This window comes from Alligator sinensis, unplaced genomic scaffold (assembly GCF_000455745.1).
Source record: "Alligator sinensis unplaced genomic scaffold, ASM45574v1 scaffold1031_1, whole genome shotgun sequence".
NCBI lineage: Eukaryota > Metazoa > Chordata > Crocodylia > Alligatoridae > Alligator > Alligator sinensis.
The window spans coordinates 209,239-229,645 of NW_005842167.1; the positions used below are offsets into that span (position 1 = coordinate 209,239).

Consider the following 20,407-nt stretch of genomic DNA (forward strand, 5'->3'; position numbering starts at 1 on the left):
CCCCCCAATCACAACATGCTAAAGAAAAAAAGAATATACAAGAACGAAGGTAGTAGATGAAGTTTTATTTGTCCCCATGTTTAGAATTTTTAGAAAACCTGGTGTTTGCCATAAAAAACAAACTAAAATACCCTCCCCACCCCCAACATTTATGATTATTAACTGTATTACTATGCATTGCATCCTACCCTGTACCTCCTGACCTGGTTCTATTTTTCTGGCATGCCAGCACTCCGGCACCTTACTAGGTAGACATCGTGGTTTTTTCGGCACTGCAGCCAAAAACATTGCCTATCCCTGATTTAACCATTAAAACCTCCCCTTTACCAACTATTTTAGTTAATTCCATTGTCATATATTAAAGATGACAAATACATCTTAATTATTTAGAAATCAACTTACACTTTCTCTTTAATTTCCTTTTTTACACGATGCTTAAATGTATTATGTTTTCATGCATATGTCTGCTATTTTATTACTCCAGAAGGTAACTTTATTGCTGTAAGAGATTTGTTGCTCCTCTTAAACAGCAGGAGAGAATTCATACAGGTACATAACCTTAAAATATTGCAATCTTTGATTTGATAGTAGATCTTGGAAAAAAATCCATTCCCCAAGGTAGAGAAATAACTTGTGCAGCAGCCTAAGCCATTGATTCACTAGAACTTAAATGATTTCTTTTATCTGTTTTGTTTTGTTTTTAATTGTGGGAGGGGGAGGGAGGGAGGGAGGGATAGATGAACCAGCGGTAAAGGTATTGGCCTGGAACTTACAAGAATTGTGTTCAGTTCCCACTGAGGATGTCAGTGTGACTTAGAGCAAGCCACTTAGTCTCCTTCTGTGGGATCCATGGAGGAAGTGTGCATATTGCAGGTTCTACCCAATTACTTGTAATCTGCATTTCCTCTAACCACTGCCAAAAGTATTGGCGTGATGCATAAGAAAAAAGGACCACTTATGTTTCCATTGGAAAAACATCCAGTCTTTAAGTGCTGAAGTGACTAACTTTAGTCAAGTAGATCAGGGGTGCCAAACATCCAGGCCATGGGCTAGATCTGGTCTACGGAACTGTTCCACATAACAGAAGTTGGGGATGTGGCAGGAGGGGTATGTCCTGCTGCAGAATTATGGGACATCAGCAGCAGTGGAGTGACCGAGTGATGTACTGATGCCCCTGCCCACCTAGCTGCCACTTGGTCTGTTGTTGGACCCTCACCCTTGCAACCACTGGTTTTGTTTGTTTGAGGTTTTTTTTAGTTTTGGTTTTGGGGGTTTTTTGGTACCCAGCCTGACCTGAGTATCTCTTGATTATTTTCTTTTAATCACTTCATATTTTTGACTGTTTATCTTCAAACACAGCTTTCATTTTCTTCATTTACTTTAGTAAATACTGAGTACTTTTTTGCAAAGCAGGCCTCAGGATCTCAAGTTGGACAAACAAAATGAGGAACATGCAATTAGTGACCATCCCAGAAAGGTTTGGTTTAAGTTGCACACATGAAATCTAAAGCAGAGGCAGAGAAATAATCCAGTCTGTTCAGTTCCTTTGAGCTCTCCTTTATCTTTATGCAGTTCCCTACTTCAGTCACTGCATATCTTCTAAGTTCTGCAATAAATGATGTAGAAAGCCTTCTTCACTGCACACTGCTCGTTCAGTCCAGAGGAAGTTCATTCTAAATAATGCAGAAGTCTTATGGGAAAAGTTGTCTGATTATTTAATCTAAGAATTCTATTTTGGAATGTCTATATATATACAAGGCTTATTCCAGCATCTCCTGTTGTCTGAGTGCATTATTTATTTATTTTTTTTTTACTATAGATTTTTGTATGCGATTCTCTAGGTTTTTAAAAGAGCAAACTGAAAAAGCAGAAATGTCTTTCTGTGGCATGATATAGAGACCCATGTGTCTGCTTATAACAATTGTCACCCACTGAAGACTAGGCTAGAGAAACTGAGACACTGTCAGGGACTTCCATAGAAACTTGCTGATAACATAAGAATGGTAAGGCTCAGATGTCTCGCAGGCTCTAGAGGAAAGTGTTTCCTCGTGGACAAAGACTTCTGCCCCTTCTCCACTAAGCCTTGATTTGACCTCATCTGCCCTGTGTATTCTAACATTTAAGTTCTGCCTGTCTCCTGCTGGTGAATCCTTGCCCAAGTTTTGTTCTCTTTGCCTAGCCAGTCCTAGCATTTTCTCCTCAAATGTCTTGTCCTGGTCTCTTATCCAGGCAGTTCTAGTCTATCACCTTCTAGCCTTGTTGGCCAAGCCTTAATGACCTCTCCTGACTCCTAGTTTTTCCCTGTCCTTCCATCCTTTTCAGCAAGTGGGGCTGACCTTTTATGCAGTGGGTTACCAACTATAGCATCAAGGAGTTGTGCGACACCTATATTTAATTTCCTCCTCAGGCATAGCCATTGAATGTATTTGGTCCCATTGGCAGGCTCCAGCCTGTGGGGCTTCCTACAGACTGAATGTCCCACCTCCAGCTCCAGCCTCTAGGGCTTCTTGCAATGGCTGCCAGAGCTGCTGTGTTGGCAACAGCAGCCTAAAGTCTCTGTCACTGCAGCTGCCAGAGCTGCTGTGCTGAAACAGCAGCCCCAGTGATGGTGGTTAAGCAGCAATGTCATTTAACTCATTTGCTGCTGGCACTGACGCTGAGGCTTCTTCACTGCTGGCAGCCTCATCAAGAAATCCTGCAGGCTGCATGATCCACTTCTGAGCACCCCTAACCCAGTGTTCGTCAGATCACATGCCCACCTCCCAGCAGACAGCCTTAACTACCGAGACCCAATAGATTTGGCCTGGAGCTGGGGGAGAGAAGGGATCTAATTATCCCTGCTGTTGAAACTGAGGCATTGTGCAAAACATAGAAGGCACCGAAGTTCTTTATTGGATGCATCTTGAAGACCCTAGCCTAAAATTTTCCTTCAAATTATGCTGTTGTCCATTCTGAATTGAATGAATAAAGGGCACAGAATTCAAGAGCTAAATAGCAATGTTCTTGTTCCCTTTTTTCAGTTTTCATTGTATGATTTTATTTTTCATGTTCATATTCCATTTTAATGATAGACTTCTTTGGTTTTATTTACCTCTTTCTCCTTGGTTACATCAAGGAAAACCATTAGTTTTTTAGGTTTGTTTTGTGAAGCAGTACGATAAGAAATAGTTCGAGGCCAGTGCTAAATATATCTGGCTTTTTCTTAGGAGCTGATGTGATTTAGAAAAATGAGACCCAAGCTCGTTGATTTCTAATGAGCTGCACCATATTGTAGGGTATCTTCCTAATTAGGTAAATCGTGGATAAATTATTTCTACTTTATTCAGTAAGTGATGCAAGGTTCTGTAGAGTTTAATTAACTTTCTTTTAGTTGTCTCTTAGAAAGTGAGCATTAAAAGATCTGGAGTTCACAAGATATAAGACATAAGCCAGGGTACAGACTAAAAACATAATTCCACTTTGGCCAAAGGGATAATAATGTAGTTTCCCAAAAATTTTAATAGGTAGGTTCTTGCTATTATTCCCCATTGGCAGTTCAGTTGCAAACTGCTTTACCCATTTTCACCTTGTAGAAAATAGAGAAGTTTGCTGAGAGTGGCTAACAGTGCATTAATGATATAGCCTTTAGGCTACTGTTCTTTTGTTTTTCAAGCTTTCATGCAGTAAGAATAGCAGGGAAACTACTAGAGCTGTTTCCTAGCACATGCCTAGATAAAACAATCTTGCTTACAGGCATAACCCTGCATAGTCAATGAAGTACTTTTACTCCTGAGAGTTGGTACAAAATCTTGCTGTTCAAAGAGCAGGTAACTTCTGCAGTATAAGACAGTGAAAGAAGATATCATCCAAAGCTTAATAAGATGTCAGAATTTCAAGACCAGTAATAAAAAGCAGTGCACGTGTACATGTATGGAAGCCTGCGCACAATAGTTATTAATATTGTGGTAGAATGAACTGCATTGTACAGTTTTAACAAAAGTATCAAAATTGCTCAAGCATGTAATGCTGTATCTGAAAGAAATTGTTCAGTACCTGAAAGAAATAGTTTGGAACGGCTTTTTTCTTTCCCTTTTTGGAGTTGTGTGTGTAAAGTAACTGTAAATTAACATACAGTACCAACCCATGCTTGTACCCATGCTTGCTTAGCCCCGTGGTAAAGCCTAGCAATAAGTCTGCATTGCAATTCTGTCTTGTGTATGTAAAATCAATATTACTAAATGCACTAACTTTGTGATGGCTCATGCACTCAAAATTAACTGTTGCTCACAATATGAGCACTATACAGATGCAGATTTCAGACTTGAGCTGTTTTTCCTGAAGCCATGTCTTTCGAGCCCAAAGATCAGAAAATTATCCTCCGTTCCTGCAAGTGCTTATGCACATGAGTAGTACTTAAGTCGATTGCCAATTCATGTATGTTTGCCAGATTGGGGTTTTATTTATCTGGGATTTTTTATTTCAGAAGATTGTGGCATCTGGATTCTGAGCAATGTTAACAAAACCAAATACTCATTGCATGTGACATTTAAAGTTTCAAAAAATGTTTGCAAGGCAGTAGTTACTTCCATGAACATTTTGAGTGCTGTATTCCTCGGTATTATTGGAGCTAATGTTACTGAACTCTTTATACAGTTGACCTAGCTTGAATATTTTTTTTTTCTGGATAGTACAAATAATTATATCTAATCAGCTATTTAATGCTATACTTGTTCTGTTTTCATATTGTATAATAGGCTTCAAGTAAACAGTTATTTGATGATCCTATGAATTTGAATAAGTTTTTCTCATAAGTATTCTTTATACAAGGCTAAACTAAAATTACAGTTTGAATAGTCACAATAGTAGTTTCCACTTTGTTCTCTGTCTTTAAAATAAATTTGTTATATTTTTGTTTTCTTTAGTTCAAAGTTCCTGCAGCTACAAGTGCCATTATAACAAATGGTAAGAGTATAGTTGTTATACTGTAGTGTCAGTTAAATTGTATTGCAGAAGGGTCTCAGCACCATTTTTTTCCTGTAATATGTACTGCTTCAGAAGATGATGAATTGTCTGATCCTCAAAGTTCATTCTGGGCTTTTGATTACATGAGATTGTAGACTTCCAACATGGGGTTTATCACCAATATTTTATTACTATTTGAATGGTTGTATACTACAATATATCTTGCATTTCATTGTGCTGAAGATTTTAATCATCTGGTGCTGCAGTAAATAAAACTGGTCATAGGTTTTGACAATGGCAAATCAGTGCTTAAAGCACTGGGATTTAATAACCAGTGCAATGTATTTTTAGAACCTTAAATATTTTGCCCTCATTTTGCTGCTGCATGTTCACACTAGTAGATAGTGTATTTTTGTTATTTTAGCAAAAATTTTAAAAAAGGTTGTGTGTTAACTTTTTTGTAGATGGAATAGGAATCAACCCTGCACAGACAGCAGGTGAGTAGTGATTTGTGAAGTCTAATTGAAGAAATTATTTCCATTCTATGCCCAACTGATGTAGAGCGCTGGCATTGATTTATGTTTTCATGGAGGTAATCTGAATTTTAATATCTTTTCAAAAGAGAATGTAGAAATACTAGACAATGGTTGAAAGCTATGTCTAAAGCCTTCAGAGCATTATGCAAAGACATAAATTTATTTGAGAACACATAATTATTATTCATAATTTTTTATTTAGATCTGTCTGAATATTCTGGGTCTTGTTATTTAATGCAATAGAAAAATGGTTCCAGGTTATATTTATAATTAAATAAATAATGAAGCAACACAAACTATGGTTCCAAATTGTCCATTTTATATCATCCAACAATATTACTGCTTGAACAGCCCTTCTAAGAAAATGTTTTGCATTGGCATATCTCCTTGTAGTGGTATTTTTCTTCTCTTAATACAAAACTGACATAAAGATGATGAATTTGTCAGAGGTACAGTCTTAATATTAACTATTTTTCATTTGCTTTCACTGACCTGATTGCAATAAAATCCTAGTTTTATGGAAAACTGGAAGGAAACTGGATACTTTTTATTACCAAAATGAGACTGAAGCACAAACAAAATTTCACTTAAAACATGTTCTTCTGAGTAATGAACAAAGAAAACCACGAAAAGCCCTTACACAAGCAAATGTTTATTTTGGAATATGTAGATAAAATGACAAAGCAGTGCTTTGCAAGTAAACTTCTTTTTTTTCCCTCTCTCTCTTACTTTAAAGATCTTAATCTGTTTGGCAACCTGCTAGTCTATGGTTGTGGACAGATTAAACAATTATACCACTCTAAAAAGGAAAGAGGATAAGCTTTAAATGCATGTCATCTAATCATTGTCTCCTCGTGTCCCTCAGTAAGTGAAGCTGAAGTGGGGGAGTTTGCATTGGAATGAACCAGGTGCTAAATTATTGTAGTTTAGCTTCTATTTGTTGGAGGATAGAGTGGACAAATGAAATGCAACAGATCAGCTTGAAAAGCCATTAAGTTTTCCTCTTTCCTTTTCAGTCAGTTCAGATATTTCAACTGTCTGTATGTTATTCAGTCTACACTGTTAAAACTTAGTCTGTTTTGCAAAATAGAAAATAAATAAATGGGACATAGCAGGCAGTCCATGCATAATTCTGGGAAGACCTAAATTATTTTATATTTACAGCATCTCTGCTTTGATTTGTTTCTTTTTTATCTTCATTTTTATGTTATCTTTAAAATTATACTGAAATAATTTAAATCATATTGTTAACTGATGAGTTTAATGTGTAACCTTGTACCAGGCATTTTTCTTTTAAATTGTGAAGTACTTATTAGACGGTGCAAATGTAGGAGGAAAAATAATTTTTATGAAACATGTAATCAATTACTGATGAATAAGAAGGATTATTTCTAAAGAATTTAAAATTCATACATGATTATAATAATGTCCTTCTTTAAAAGAGACATAGGTTGTAAGTAAATCTTGAACAGCTCTTATGACATATACATTACTTAACCTACAGATGACCAACTTTCTTTCTTTTTTTTTGTGTTCAGGAAATGTTTTCCTAAAGCATGGTTCAGAACTACGGCTTATTCCCAGAGATCGTGTTGGAAGCTGTTAGCAACTACTGATAGCATCATGCTAATGAGTTAATTGTCATATTTATTTTGGAAGTCTACAGTACAACTAAAGAATTTGCCTTTTTAAAGTTATGTAAAATCACTTCCTGGGTTTAAATATATTAATTGAAATATAATTTACATTACCTTTCCCTGAACCTTCCTCAAGTTGTAGAAGAATGGTTTGATTTAATGCTATATTCTTGGAAAGAAGATGGATGTCTTAGGAAATGTTATTGAAAGCAAAATGACAGACCTTGACAATGGAAACATCCAATAGCTATCAATAGATAAATAACAGAACCCCTTATTGTGGGGGTTAGTTTTGTAGAAGGAGAAGCTGTGCAGGATTTTCTGGGAAGAAAACATGTAGGAGAAAAAAAAATTCACTACTGAAAAACCTAAAAGCATCATTTTACACTATGAATTATGCATTCTGTATATTTGCAGAATCTAAGGCATTTTGCTCCACAGTTAAATATTTCAGTTCAAATAGAATGGAAACTTCAAATTGCCCTATTACTGAAATATGTAGACAACATCTAAATGCTGTAAATATGTGGTATAATTTAAGATACTGAAAAATATTTAGTTAAAGAAAACATTTACTTTTTGTTAAATCTTTAGTTGAGCTTTATTGGTCAAACAAATCTTAATTTTTTTTTACTGAAACTGAATTTAATATAACTTAATAAAGTGCCATCAGCCCAAACATGTTGCTAACTCAGAGATATTGGGGATCCTATGAACTATGTTGATATGTCACATTCCTTTATTAGCAAGCTAATATTGTTTCTGTGTAAAAGTCTTAGTTTCTTTCTTATGTTACAGGGGAAAGTATTCGAATCACTTGTGTGCATGCATTAAGCATTTTTTATAAATTATCACAAGGTAAATTGTTAATAACTGTGGACCCTTATAAAAGAAACTAGTGCAACTTGTTTTTAACGAGTAAAAATATTCTGTAAGGTATTACGCATTTTGTCAGATAAATTGCATTTTATCTACCCGTAAAACTGAGGTTACAGAAAGTCAGACAATAAACTGTAATGCTTGGTAAAACAAGTATTTGTCATGATGTCTTTAGCCCATGAGCCAAAAGAGACCTAGAAAGGATTCAAAAGGTTGGTATTATAGGGTCTTTTGAGTCTCCCTTCCGAGTGAAGATCTGCATGAAGACCTGCATGTGGGAGGCTCCCGTATCTGAAAGGGGTGTTTTGGGCCTGTGAATTTTTCAGCTGTATCTTAAAGCAGTAGTTTTATTTTTGTTTCTCTTATCAGAAACACCCCCCCCCCCCCCAATATTTGGGGAATAAAGAGCAAAAAGGATTGTTGGGGGGTGCGGGGGAGGTTGAGGCATCTTATGTTCCTTTACTTACTTGCCTAATTAGATTGTGGCAATAAATTAGAAATTGTGCCCTTTGACCTTTTAATCAACATACTGTGAAATTTATTTTAAACCAAGAATGAACAATGAATTGTAAAGCATGATGATTTAAGGGCAAAGGGCATAGTTTCTATTAATCCATTGCCACAGTATAATTGGAATGAACAGAATTAATTGCTTCTAATTATTGTCTGCAAGACTGTTTAGCTGGATAACTGCTGGGGGACTATCTGGGCCACAGAATATAACATATGGTTGAAATTTTATTTTTCTGTACAAAGGTACAATACTTCTTTGCAAAGCAAAGTAAATTCCAGTGTACTTTGGAAGTCTCTGTGGTATTTTGATGTTTAATATAAAAGCCAGATAGCTAAAAGTAATTTCAGTTATAAATACGCTCAAGACATTCACTGGTATACAGTAAAAGAGGGGATTGACATTTCAAGTTGTAAGTAAAAAAAATTAAATAATGTGGAAAGGATCCCACCAATGTAAAAAAATAAAGGATCTACTTTGTGAATATTATGTACTGCCTCAGCATGTTGTCTGTTGTATGGACGTAACACTCTTTACTGTTAAAACAACTACTGTGCATCGGTTGTAAAAGGTTTGTACTTGCAGACTGATTTCAAGCAGCTTTCCGGTTTATCTTGAACACTGTGTGTGATGCTGGCTGTAAGGGAAAAAGCAAAAACACGTATAAGGCCAAACTTCTAAGGGATCAACCTCCCCAAACTGGGTGAGAGTTTTCAAAAGACCTTGGTACTCAGCAGATCCTACTGCAGCATCTCTGGACTGATTTTTAAAGAGTACTTTTGAAAATTGACTCCACTTAGGGTGCTGACCTCTTCCAAAAACTAGACTTTAGGGTAAAGCCAAAGGAGTAAACTAAAATGACTACCATTGGTTTAACTAGCCTTTAAACATTTGGCAAACAGACACATGATGTGAATTCTTGGACTGATATTTCTTTGCATAGAACTAACATTTTTTGCCATAGAAAAGTATTCCTAACATTCATATTCTTAAATTCTAAAGAAACTTATATGGGAAATATTGGGTACATTTTAGGACCTGCTGTTAGCTTTATTGTCAGCAGAGCTAAAGCTACTAATGTTCATAGTCCTCATTGTCTCTACCTTTTTCACCAGTATGTTCTCACTTCATAGGGTCCAACTACAACTAAAAACCTGTTCAGTCTTCTGAGAGAAAAAGACCTTTGAGCCTCATGCTCCTTTTGCTAGAAAATCACAAAAAGTCTGGGACTACAGCTCTTGGTGTTCAGAGGTTAGACATGTTTTCAACACCAACTTCCCTCTGCCAGTCCAAGAAATAAAAAATAGTCAGGATGACAGAAGCAACTTGTGCTGGTGAGAGTAATGAATGACAGTGACTGAAGGTTTTGGATACAGATCAGTCCTTCATGTGCAATGTGCAGATAGCAGTCAAATTGAACCAACATAGTGGGACAAGATGAAACTCAATCCTTGAATTTGTGTCTTAAGATCCCATTTCAGCAATATTGACATTAGCTATATTTTAATGGGTGAAATTCATCCTATTAACTGGGACTGCCTAAGACCTACATCATATTTTTGTGGACTTAAATAAACACCCGTGTAAAGACAAGCAACAGAATAAGGACTGCATACTGCAATGATGAGTTTATCCACTGCTACCCTTAAGAAGAAGCAGGTTCAATCATTGCTTTTAAAAATATACCCTAGCATTGCCCTACCTACCCATTAGTGTTTGAACATATATTTGTATAGCACAGGATACAAAGCTCCCAGAGCTCAGTTTGAAGCTTACAAGTACTAGAGGAACTTGTATAGATTAGGGAAAATTTGCTATTCCTGCACCATATAGCTGTATTTGAGTTCACCTATTTCAGCTTGCTGGTAGCAGGTTTCATCAGTTCTTGCAGTCAGCTTTGACATTTCATATTCTTAATGTATTTGTCTGTAAGCAACAAATAATACAGGCTGGTATTTGAGAAAAGAACTAAATTCCTTTTAAGAATTTCTGCTTATATACTTTGCTTCTTCCCACAGTGGTTAAAAAACCCCCTGGAAGGATAGTTTAAAGAGATCTAAAATACGTAACCATTTTATTACAAAGCCTAGTTGCTGCACAGCCCTCTTTATTAGGATGAAGCAGCTCTCAAAGAGGAATACTAGAAACTGGACTGATGCTGCAGTTCTCCATGGAAATAAATTGGAGGAATTCTCTGGCCCAGGCTATGGGAGAACAACAGAAGTGCTATGTAATCATCGTTACCAGCCTTGGGGCAGGGCTTTCTCGCCAAGAGACGCAGTTTATGGATTGAAACAGTAGTGGATCCACTAGCCTTGTCCTAAAATAATCTATGCATGAACAAGCAGGGACATCTTGCAGAGATAAGCTTGGTGGTAGGAACAGGGTGCTGACCCTGAAATCAATGCCCCTCCAATCCCAGACAGGTTGACAAGCGGTTTTTCCACTGTGCCTGGAACTGTCTGTGCCCATGGACAGAATGGAAAGATTCTATGGATTCTATGGAAGGCTCAGAGAGGGTTGAATGTTAATAAAATTGTAAGATATAAAGAAAAATATTTGTGAGGAAAATGCTTTGTCTTGTACTATTAAGTCACTTTACAATTATAGGCTCATTTTCCATGTCAGTTCATTGCAAGCTGTAGGGTTTTAATAGATATATGCTATCAAATCATTATGACTTACCTGTCTTATAATTTACAACTGGAGAGCTATATACATTTTTCAGGAATTGGTATGAGAGATGTATCATGGAGAGTGTATCATTTGTGTTTGGTGTACCTCAATTATTATGATCCATCACCTGGAATATCCTTGTATTATTTTACTTTTCATGTTTTAATATCAGAACATATTACAAGTTTGGTTTTTGTTTTGTTTTGTTTTCCTTCTTGCAACTATCTGGCATGTGTAGGCACAGTTAGCTTTATGAGCAATGACTCTCTCAAACTATTTTTTATAACTCTGTTAATATATTTTCACCCACTTGAAGTAACTTGCATGAGAAGGCAATGTTTCTGCTAAACCAAACCATTTAGTAAACTAGAACATCTTACAAAGCTTTAATGCTGTATGGGCTTTGGATTACTGGGTACTGTCAGTCAGTAACACCAGACAACATTTGCTAAAAGCACTTGATCCAAAGAAAGTGTTAAATATGGTTTTAATGTATATCTGTGCAGGGCTATAAGAATGAAAATACTTCCTTCTCTGTGGGGATCTCCAGATCTTGGATACCCATTCGTATGGATAAGTGGGCTTATGTAACCATTTATTTCCTCCCTGCAGGAAGAGGCTGGACAATGGATGAAACTTGAATTTTGCTTCTAACTACTCACCATACAGTACATACAGATGTTACACTTAAAACAACCTAACTAGGCTGTGGATACATTTGGGAAGTTACATTGGGTAATAAATGTTAGTTCACCTGAGGAGGTGCACTAAGATCAGTCTACTGAACATGTTTTGAGTGCAGCCCAGGGCTGGAGAAGCTCAGTCACTTACCTGTCCTGGGGCTGTACTCCTTCCCCCACTCCCGATCCCTCCCACCTCTGGATTGACAACTCCCACACAGGCCTGCCAATCCCTGTCATGGATGCACTAACTCCCTGCCAGCCCCCTCCTATTCCCACTCACCTCTCCCCTCACCCCAACTTAGATCATTCCAAGCACCGGCAAAAGTCTGCACAAGCAAGATCATAGATTGGGTCCTGGGAATGGCCTCACGTGCCCATACTTACTAATCCAGGGCAGTGGGGGAGGTACTGATCTGCTGGGACAGCCCAGGAGCAAATGACTACCCTGTTGCTGCAAGAAGAGAACAGAATAGAAATTGTCACTCAGAAACAGCTCTCCCAAATCCCAGGGCTACTGTTGGTGTAGAACAACTCTTGGGGACACCTCACTAAGAGCCGGGCACAGTCAGACTCTAGCACCAAATCTAAGGTGCTTCATACAGCTTTTCCATGTGTGAATTGGCCCACTGAAATCAACTATGTTACTTCTGGGTAAGGATTTTTCATATGATTAGAGTAATACAATCAGTCCATAGGTTTAAACTAACTGCCACTGACCTGTCTCGGACAGCCGGAGCCGACTCGAGGTGATTTTAGAATTTACTCGTTCGCTGGGCGGGCTGGTGAATGGAGAGACAGACAAAGCTTAATGGTTGCAAAAACTTTACTTACTCCGCTTGTAGCCGCGACGCAGGTGGTCCGGTCGCTTGAACAACTGTGAGTTGCTCCAGCTGGCAAGGCTCAGGCCAGCTAATCCGTCCACAAATTAAGCCGGAGGGGAAAGGGTACGTCGAGGATTGCGCTTGGCGACGGGGAGAAGTATCAATAGGTGATCTGTCTATCAATCAGCTCAGCCGCAAGTCAGATCTCTTTAGAGGCACTCTGCAGCGTGCTCAAAGTTCTCCGACTTGGGCGGAAGTTGCACGAAATTTTAAACGGCTAGCAAGCCAATTACTAGCCTCCACGTAGGAATAATTTAGAACTGGCCAATAGCGGGACACAAATTTGCATTCAAATGGCGGGAACTCTCTTGCACCGGGGTTTTTCTGTTGCAACAAAAACCCTTTGCTGTGCAAGAGGCTCTCATGTGGCGGGAAAATTCCATCGTGCCAAGGCACCAAAATCACTGGGTTGTGACATGACCCAGCTTTTTTCTTTCTGAAATAGTCAATACAACAAGTGGTTGTTGTCAGGCAATATATCAGTTCTTTAGTGAATGCAGCTCTAAGAAAATTATAGAGAGCAGTTGTGTTCCCCTGATATCTATCCAGAACTCTAGATCTAATTACAGTTACTAGCATGAGGACATGTGTTAATTGCCTGGAATGTAAAAGACATCAGGTATTTTGTGCTGCCAAATCTACAACAGCCTTTTCATTACATTTTTGTTCTGATAATTTCTTGTTGTGTATCACACAACCTATGTTTGCAATACCACAAACAAAAAGCCATTGATAGTCTGTCTCAGTCATTTATTGAAATTAGAATAAAGTGGAACTGAGGTGCACCCAGAATATGCTCAGGAGCCAATGTCACGTCTTCTGTATCCTGATATTGCAGGCTTTATTTTCATTCTTCATACAAAGTAAAATTTCAAAGACTAGTAGAATGCATAGTGATTGTTAGCCAATTATGAGTCAGAAGGAAAACGAAGCTGTCTCCTCTGTACATCTTGCAGAATTGATGGAGAGAGCTTTATGCAAGCACACAAATGCCTTGCTGTAGTGAATAAGTACTGTATTTTAAATGAAGAGTTGCTGAGAGGTTACAATTTGGGCACAGGTTAAACAAAAAGCTTTTATAACCACTTAGAAAACAAAAATTGGCACAGTAAATCACTGGCAAATATCTATTTCGAGGAAAACACTCAGGGTTTTGTAGTGAGTGAACCTAAACAAGACAGCATATATGTCAAAAGCTCTACTATAAAACTTGTGCACTGACCTGAATTTTCTGCATTATTGGATAGAAGTTATAAAATAATTGCTTGTTGTATAAGTTCTAAATAAATACAGAGTCTAATAAGGGACACTTAACAGTAGCCCTGTAATAAGAGAGTAACTCTTTAAACTACAAGTCTTCTAAGAGTCCCAAAATTGAAGTCTAACTCAAGTCTGATGGTCCTGTTGCTTTTACGTAAAAGCTTATTTGATGACTAATCCTTCTGAAGTGGGGCCTCCATCTTGCACCCCCCGGGCTGGGCAGTGCCTGCCCCCTCTCTCACCTCAGGGAGTGTTGATCTGCCCCCCCAGCTGGAGGCAGCTCTCCACGCTGCTGGCTCTGCTTCACGCTGCGCCACGGCTGCGTGCACCACAGGCATTTATCAGCCAAATTATCAGCCCCATAGGGCTGATATCTGATATAGACAATTTTCTTCGTATCAGTACTGATCCGATATCAGACCAATGTATCGGTGCTCCTCTCATTTTTAAAACACGTTTTTGTGAAATTCACTCTGCCACCAATGTCACAGAGATTTCTGTTACGACTAATGTACTTTGACATTACAGTAAGACGTCTTAATTTGGTCTTCAGATCAACATGGGTGTGGTGGTCCCTGCGCGGATCCAGCTGCCAGCCCAAGGCTGTGTAAAGTTCCCCCCCACCATTGAAAATGGCCAATAGAAGATCTGTTTAAAGCACAATGAAGCTCTCACAACTAAGTCAGAGTAGCTTTATATTGGAAGTGTCTCTATTAGAAGAAACAGATATTTCTGTTACTTCTTTAGGCCTCCCATCATATATTTAACCAGGGTGCCACAAGATCCTTTTAAGAGTGTTATCCAATGTCAACCCTGAAAGGTGTGCAAACACCTACACACTTCACAAAATAAATCCAGAGATTTCAAACAGGAATCCATAACATCAAAAGCTTTCCAACCTATTGTGGAAGGGAGGGGCTTGTTTGGGGGCTTTTTGAGGGTTTTTTCCAGCAGAAGAGTTGCTGTATTATTTTTCTGTAGTCAAAAACAAGTGAAAGCTAAAAGCCGACATTTTCCAAGGAGCAGTTTGAATCTAATAAGGGGTGCCTTGAATCTAAAAAGGTTGAGAAGCACTGATATAAAATGTGGGTACCACCACCTCATGGCCTAATATTGTGTGCACTAAGTGGCTGGTGGGATTGAGAGCATGCTTAGCAAATTTGTGGATGGCACCAAGGTGCATAGAGTTGCAGACACAAGAGTGTAGGGCTACGATCTAGAATGACCTGAATAGACTGGAAAAATGGTTGGCAATCAGATGGAACTCAGTAAGGACAAGTGTAAAGTCCTGCACTTGCGGCGGAATAGTTGCATGCATAAATACAGACTGGAGAAGACTGGGTAGGCTGTAGTACTGTAGGGAAGGACCCTGGGTTTATGGTAGACCATAAAATGCATATGAACCAAAAGTATTCTCTTGCCAAAAAAAAAAAAAGCCAACGTTAACACCAGTGTCACAAATCAAGGGAAGTGATTCAATACTGGTGAGGCATCACCTGGAGTATTGTGTCCAGTTTGGGTCCCACATTTCAAGAAGGCTATGGAAAGATTGCAAAGAGTTCAGTGACATTGTGCAGATTGGAAAAAGGATAGCCTGAAGGAACGAATGTTATTTAGTCTGGAGAAGAGAAGACTGAGAAAAGATTTGATAATAGTCTTCTAATACCTGAAGGGCAGTTATAGAGGATGGAGGTAGGCTTTTATCTGTGGCTGCAGCGATCTGGACTAGAAGCAAGGGCCTCAAACTTCAGCAGAAGAAATTTATGTTGGAAATTTGGTGGAACTTTCTGATTATGAGAGAGGTCAAGCATTGGAACAGGCTACCTAGAAAAACTGTGGAATCTCCATCCTTGAAAGTTTTCAGTAGCAGGGTAGACAGACACTTGACTGGGATGATTTAGTCAAATGTGCTGTGAAGTGTAGGTGTTTGGGGAATTTTAAAGGCAAACAGGGGTGTACTTAGTTAGCTTAGGTGCCTTCAGCGTTGGACAGCAGCTGACTGAGATTGAGGGGTTAGGGGACTGGATTGTAATTTTGCATTTAGGCCTCAAATTTACCTACATTCTATTCTAGGTGCCTAAATCCATTATGGAAGCTAACGCTTTATCTGTAAAATGGAGATAATACTACATGCCCACCCCTGTAAGTTGTTTCAGTAAATTATTTAAGACTACAGTGTAATTTTAGCAATTGCTTTGCATAAGAGACTGAGGTGAGTTCCTGCACACCTGAACCTGAGCAGAAAACAAGCAGAGATTCATTCACAGTGCTTCCCCTGATCATCACCAACCTTGTTCTGGGGAAGAATAAATACTTCACCCCCTTACTCTGCCTTGTGCCGCCTGCCAGATAGGGGAAGTGCATAGGCACAACCCCACTCACTCTGGTTCTGTCCACTTTCCTGTGCCTGCTTACAATCAGAAGGGCTCTCAGCTAATTCCTGCCCTTCTTCTGGTACCCAACTCAAAACCAGAACAAAGCTAGGCAGTGAAGTAATAGGGGATCTGAGTAATGGCTTTGACAATCAAATACACAATGTTTGCAGACTGTAGATCAGGAGTGGGCAAAATGCGGCCCACAGGCCAAATGCGGCCCGCCGGGCCATTCTATCCGGCCTGCAGGACCTCTAAAAAATTTAGAAAATGAATATATGTTTGCCCCTGGCTGCCTGTTATGCGATGCTCAATGACGTGCTGAAACTCAGTAAGGGGCACGCCGCCTGAAATAATTACCCACCCCTGCTGTAGATGAGTGGATGAAAGGAGATCTAAATGTAAAATCACATAATATATTAACATATATATGTATAAAAAAATCAACATTGTTACTTTAAAAGGATGTTAGAATGGTCAGCCCAATTTAGGATGCAGCCAATTAACATTGGGGTAGGGAGCAAATGCTTACTGCAATTCTCTGTCAACAGCTATTTCTCTCACTTGAAGAAACAAAGGAAATACAGTCCGTGTGATGAAATGCTGTCACAGAGTCCAAGTTTCTTGGTAAAATTAACATCTTTCAGTTTAGTTTCACCTTGACATTTCCCACTAACAGCAGTGATTTAGCAGCAGAGTCTCATTAACTTGTTATAATGTTCTGTTCCACTCATATTAGCTCTTGAATATGCTCCAAATAACACTTGAAATGCATGTTAACAATAGCAGTTACTAGGCATTCTTATCACCATTGTGTCTAATGCCAAATAATACAAGCATTTGGTGTTAATAAGCACAGCACATAAGCAGAGGAGGGGAATATTAGTGCATGAATAAGTGCTTAATGCATCTTGCTGGGTGCTTAACAGTCAGCATCACAGCATGAGACATCAATCCACTTTAGATGACTATTAAAACAAAATAATCTGTAACAGCAATGTGGTCTGCTTTATTCAAATCAGATTAGTAAAATTTATATAGGCCTGCCTCAAGCTATTTCTATTCAAGCCAAGTCTGACCTTCCAAGTTCAAGCCAATGAGACTGACATCAGCTTCAGTGGACACAAAAGGAAACCCCAGTGATTTTTTTGCCATTGAATGGAGATCAGCATTCTTATTTTCAACAATGTCTTCATGGTCTTTCTGTTTCATTTTTATTTAGCACAAAAGACTCAGAGAATACAGGACCGAAAGGGATCTCAAGAGGCCATCTTCTCCAGTCCCCCGCACTGAGTCAGAATACCAAGACCATCTCAGTAGATAGATATTTGTCTAACCTGTTCTTATAAACTTCCAGTGAAGAAGAATCCACAACTTTCTTAAGTGGTCTCTTCCCTTGTTTCACTACTCTTATACTTATCAAGTTTTTTTCCAAAATTCCAATCCAAAACTTGTCCTTAATTAAACCAGTTTCTTCCTGTCCTTCCCTCAACAGACATATGCAACAATTAAGCAATGTTTACAACAACCTCTTACATGCATGGGAGACTGTAATCATAACCATATTTCTAAACGAGCAGAGATCCTATAATGATAGAAGTCAAGTATATAAATAAGGTGGGTTTGTCAACATTACCTGACCCCCAACAACCAGATCCAAACCATCAGCCTCCTTGCAGGCTGGATCAAATATGGCAAAGGCAGTGTGTGTTAACAAAGCTATCGCTCACCCCCTGTTCCTGACACCCTCTCCCAACAGGGCCAGATTTTGGGGGCACCCCCTAGTGCACCTTTACCCTGTACCTTAATTCCTGGTCCTTCTGGAAGCCCAGCAGGCCAGACCATACACATGACACTCCTGAAGTAAGGCATAGCTATGCAAGTAAGGCATAAATCCCATTAGATGGTTATCTTTCGTTTGTCTGACTTAACACAATGCTTCAGAGAAAAGTGAAAATTTCCCTTAGCAAACCTAATCAACTGAGCAATTCTATGCACTTCAGCAAACTGCTTTTTCTGTTCCCTGCAGGTCATCCCTTTAGCTTGCTTACTGCAAATATTAGTAGCAGACACAAAATTATTCAACGCTTTAAAAAAGTGATTAAAATGAAGCAGGAAAAGAACTGAGAACATACTGCCTGTAGAATCAGCTTTAATTAAACTTCTCTCATAAGTACTCAGGCAATAAATTCATTTGGAATCTTAGAAATACATCTGTCCATTCAGTTAATTTCTTGCATCATACAGTTAAAGATTTTGATCTTTATTTAGTGAAGTGCTTTCTTTTACTTGATTGAATGCTGCCACACTTCTTATACTTTTTTTTCACATCCATTTACCTTATCTTCTTTCTTTTAGTTTCATATTTTAATAGACTTTATCCTTTTATTTAATTCCTTTCAAGCTTTCCATCATCAGCACAAAACCCTCCCTTCATGTCCAGCTCATCTACTGCTATTTTAACACTGTCCACACATGCATATACCTTTCTCCTATTCTATTCAGTCCAAGATGGGTGCCAAATTCTGCCAGACCATTCTGAACAACAGTATCTTTGTCCTTGTCTATTCTGCTTTAATGTTTGTCTTAATCCCAAAAGTGTTAAGTAACATTTGTTTTTGCTATTCTGTAGATTAATTTCTCCTCTGAATCTAGATTTGCACTCTCTCTCCATATTGCTTCATGACAGCTATGTGTGTGTCACTGAAAAGGTTAGGGTTTGAAGAGTGCTTGTGTGTGATGAGAAGTGTGGGAGCGATTAGCTTCATCTTGAGAGGCTAACATATTCTTAACCCAAAATATGAGGACAAAAAAGTTTTCCATTAAAACATTGCCATTGTGGGGTGATTTACTGTTTACTTTCTTGATAGGCCCAGCGTTTCAGGTCACTGATCACTGAACAGTCACTTCAGGTCATAGGTTTTTGACTTTTCTTTTCTCCTATCTGTAACTGAGCTTAATTTATTTTTCAGATAGCCTGTCAGATGGGAATAAAACATGTTCCGCTGCTAAGGTTTCTTTTAGTTAAGAATCACCTGAGGTGCTGATCCAAAGGGCAGGCTCCCATTGATTTCACTGAACACTGGATTAGGCGTTAATATGATAGCTTAAATACCATGCACATTGGACAGATACATATGACAAAGGCAGAATGACCTAGTGGGCAGATCACTGAGCCTCTAGAGTCTGAGGTTTTCTTCTTGGATTGTAAGGATTGTGCTTGATGACTTTGGGCAAATCTCTAGCTCCCCATGCCTCAGTCTCCCTTACCTCCCTACATTACACGCACTCTCTCTCTCCAGCCAATACCAGCCCCCATTTTCAGCTGCATTCCTGAAAACAGATAACGTAGCGCAGGAGGTCTTCTGGAGCTGCTCCGGTTTCTGCCATAGGTGCTGGTGTCCTCTAAGAGTCCCCAGTCCCTTCATGGGCTTTGATAACTGAAAGAGGCAGCCACCTTGTAGCACAGTCCTATTGCTGGGACCATACACTGACATCCTGCCAAAGGCTGCTCCTCCCTGTGCTTGGCACTAATTAGGGCACTGCCTTTCAGGGATTAAACCATCCCCCAACATGGTTCCCATTACCTTGTACCCCAGGGAAGCAGTCTCCCCCTATTGCCAGTGGACATCAGCTTCCCCTACAAGGACACGCTTCTCCTCCTCCAGCTGCCTGCTCTGTTGTGGGTCTTGCTGCCAAGACCCAGCTGGCATCAGGGCCAGCCATAGGGGAGAGCCCAAGCCACTACTCCGCAGAACCAGCATACCCCATTCCTCCACCCAAAACCAGCACATTTGGGAATGGAAGGTCCAGAGCACTCTGGAGAGCTGGGCAGCCAGGCCCATCCATTACTGGTCATTGCATGCTGGGGAGATGGAATGAGCACAGGGGCACAGGCTGCTGCTGGGTACAACCTTCCCAGTCTGCTGCCTTGCCCCAATCATCCTCCTAAACAGAGGCATACAAGACAGTTCTACCTGCCCTGCACGCCCGTGTTCTGTGACATGCCATGCATGGTCACACCAGGGATT

General features: G+C 39.1%; 1 protein-coding gene across 2 annotated transcripts in view; it reads left to right on the forward strand.

Moving 5' to 3' along the window:
- UFM1 (ubiquitin fold modifier 1) overlaps nt 1-11,368 on the forward strand; it is a 33,340-nt gene extending 21,972 nt beyond the window's left edge. For both annotated transcript variants that reach the window (XM_006025776.3, XM_025206644.1), the window contains exons 3-5: nt 4,902-4,941; nt 5,406-5,438; nt 7,016-11,368. In XM_006025776.3, coding sequence (XP_006025838.1) covers nt 4,902-4,941; nt 5,406-5,438; nt 7,016-7,083 — 141 coding nt within the window. In that variant the 3' untranslated portion in view covers nt 7,084-11,368. The remainder of the gene's footprint in view (nt 1-4,901; nt 4,942-5,405; nt 5,439-7,015) is intronic.
- Nucleotides 11,369-20,407: the final 9,039 nt, after the last annotated feature.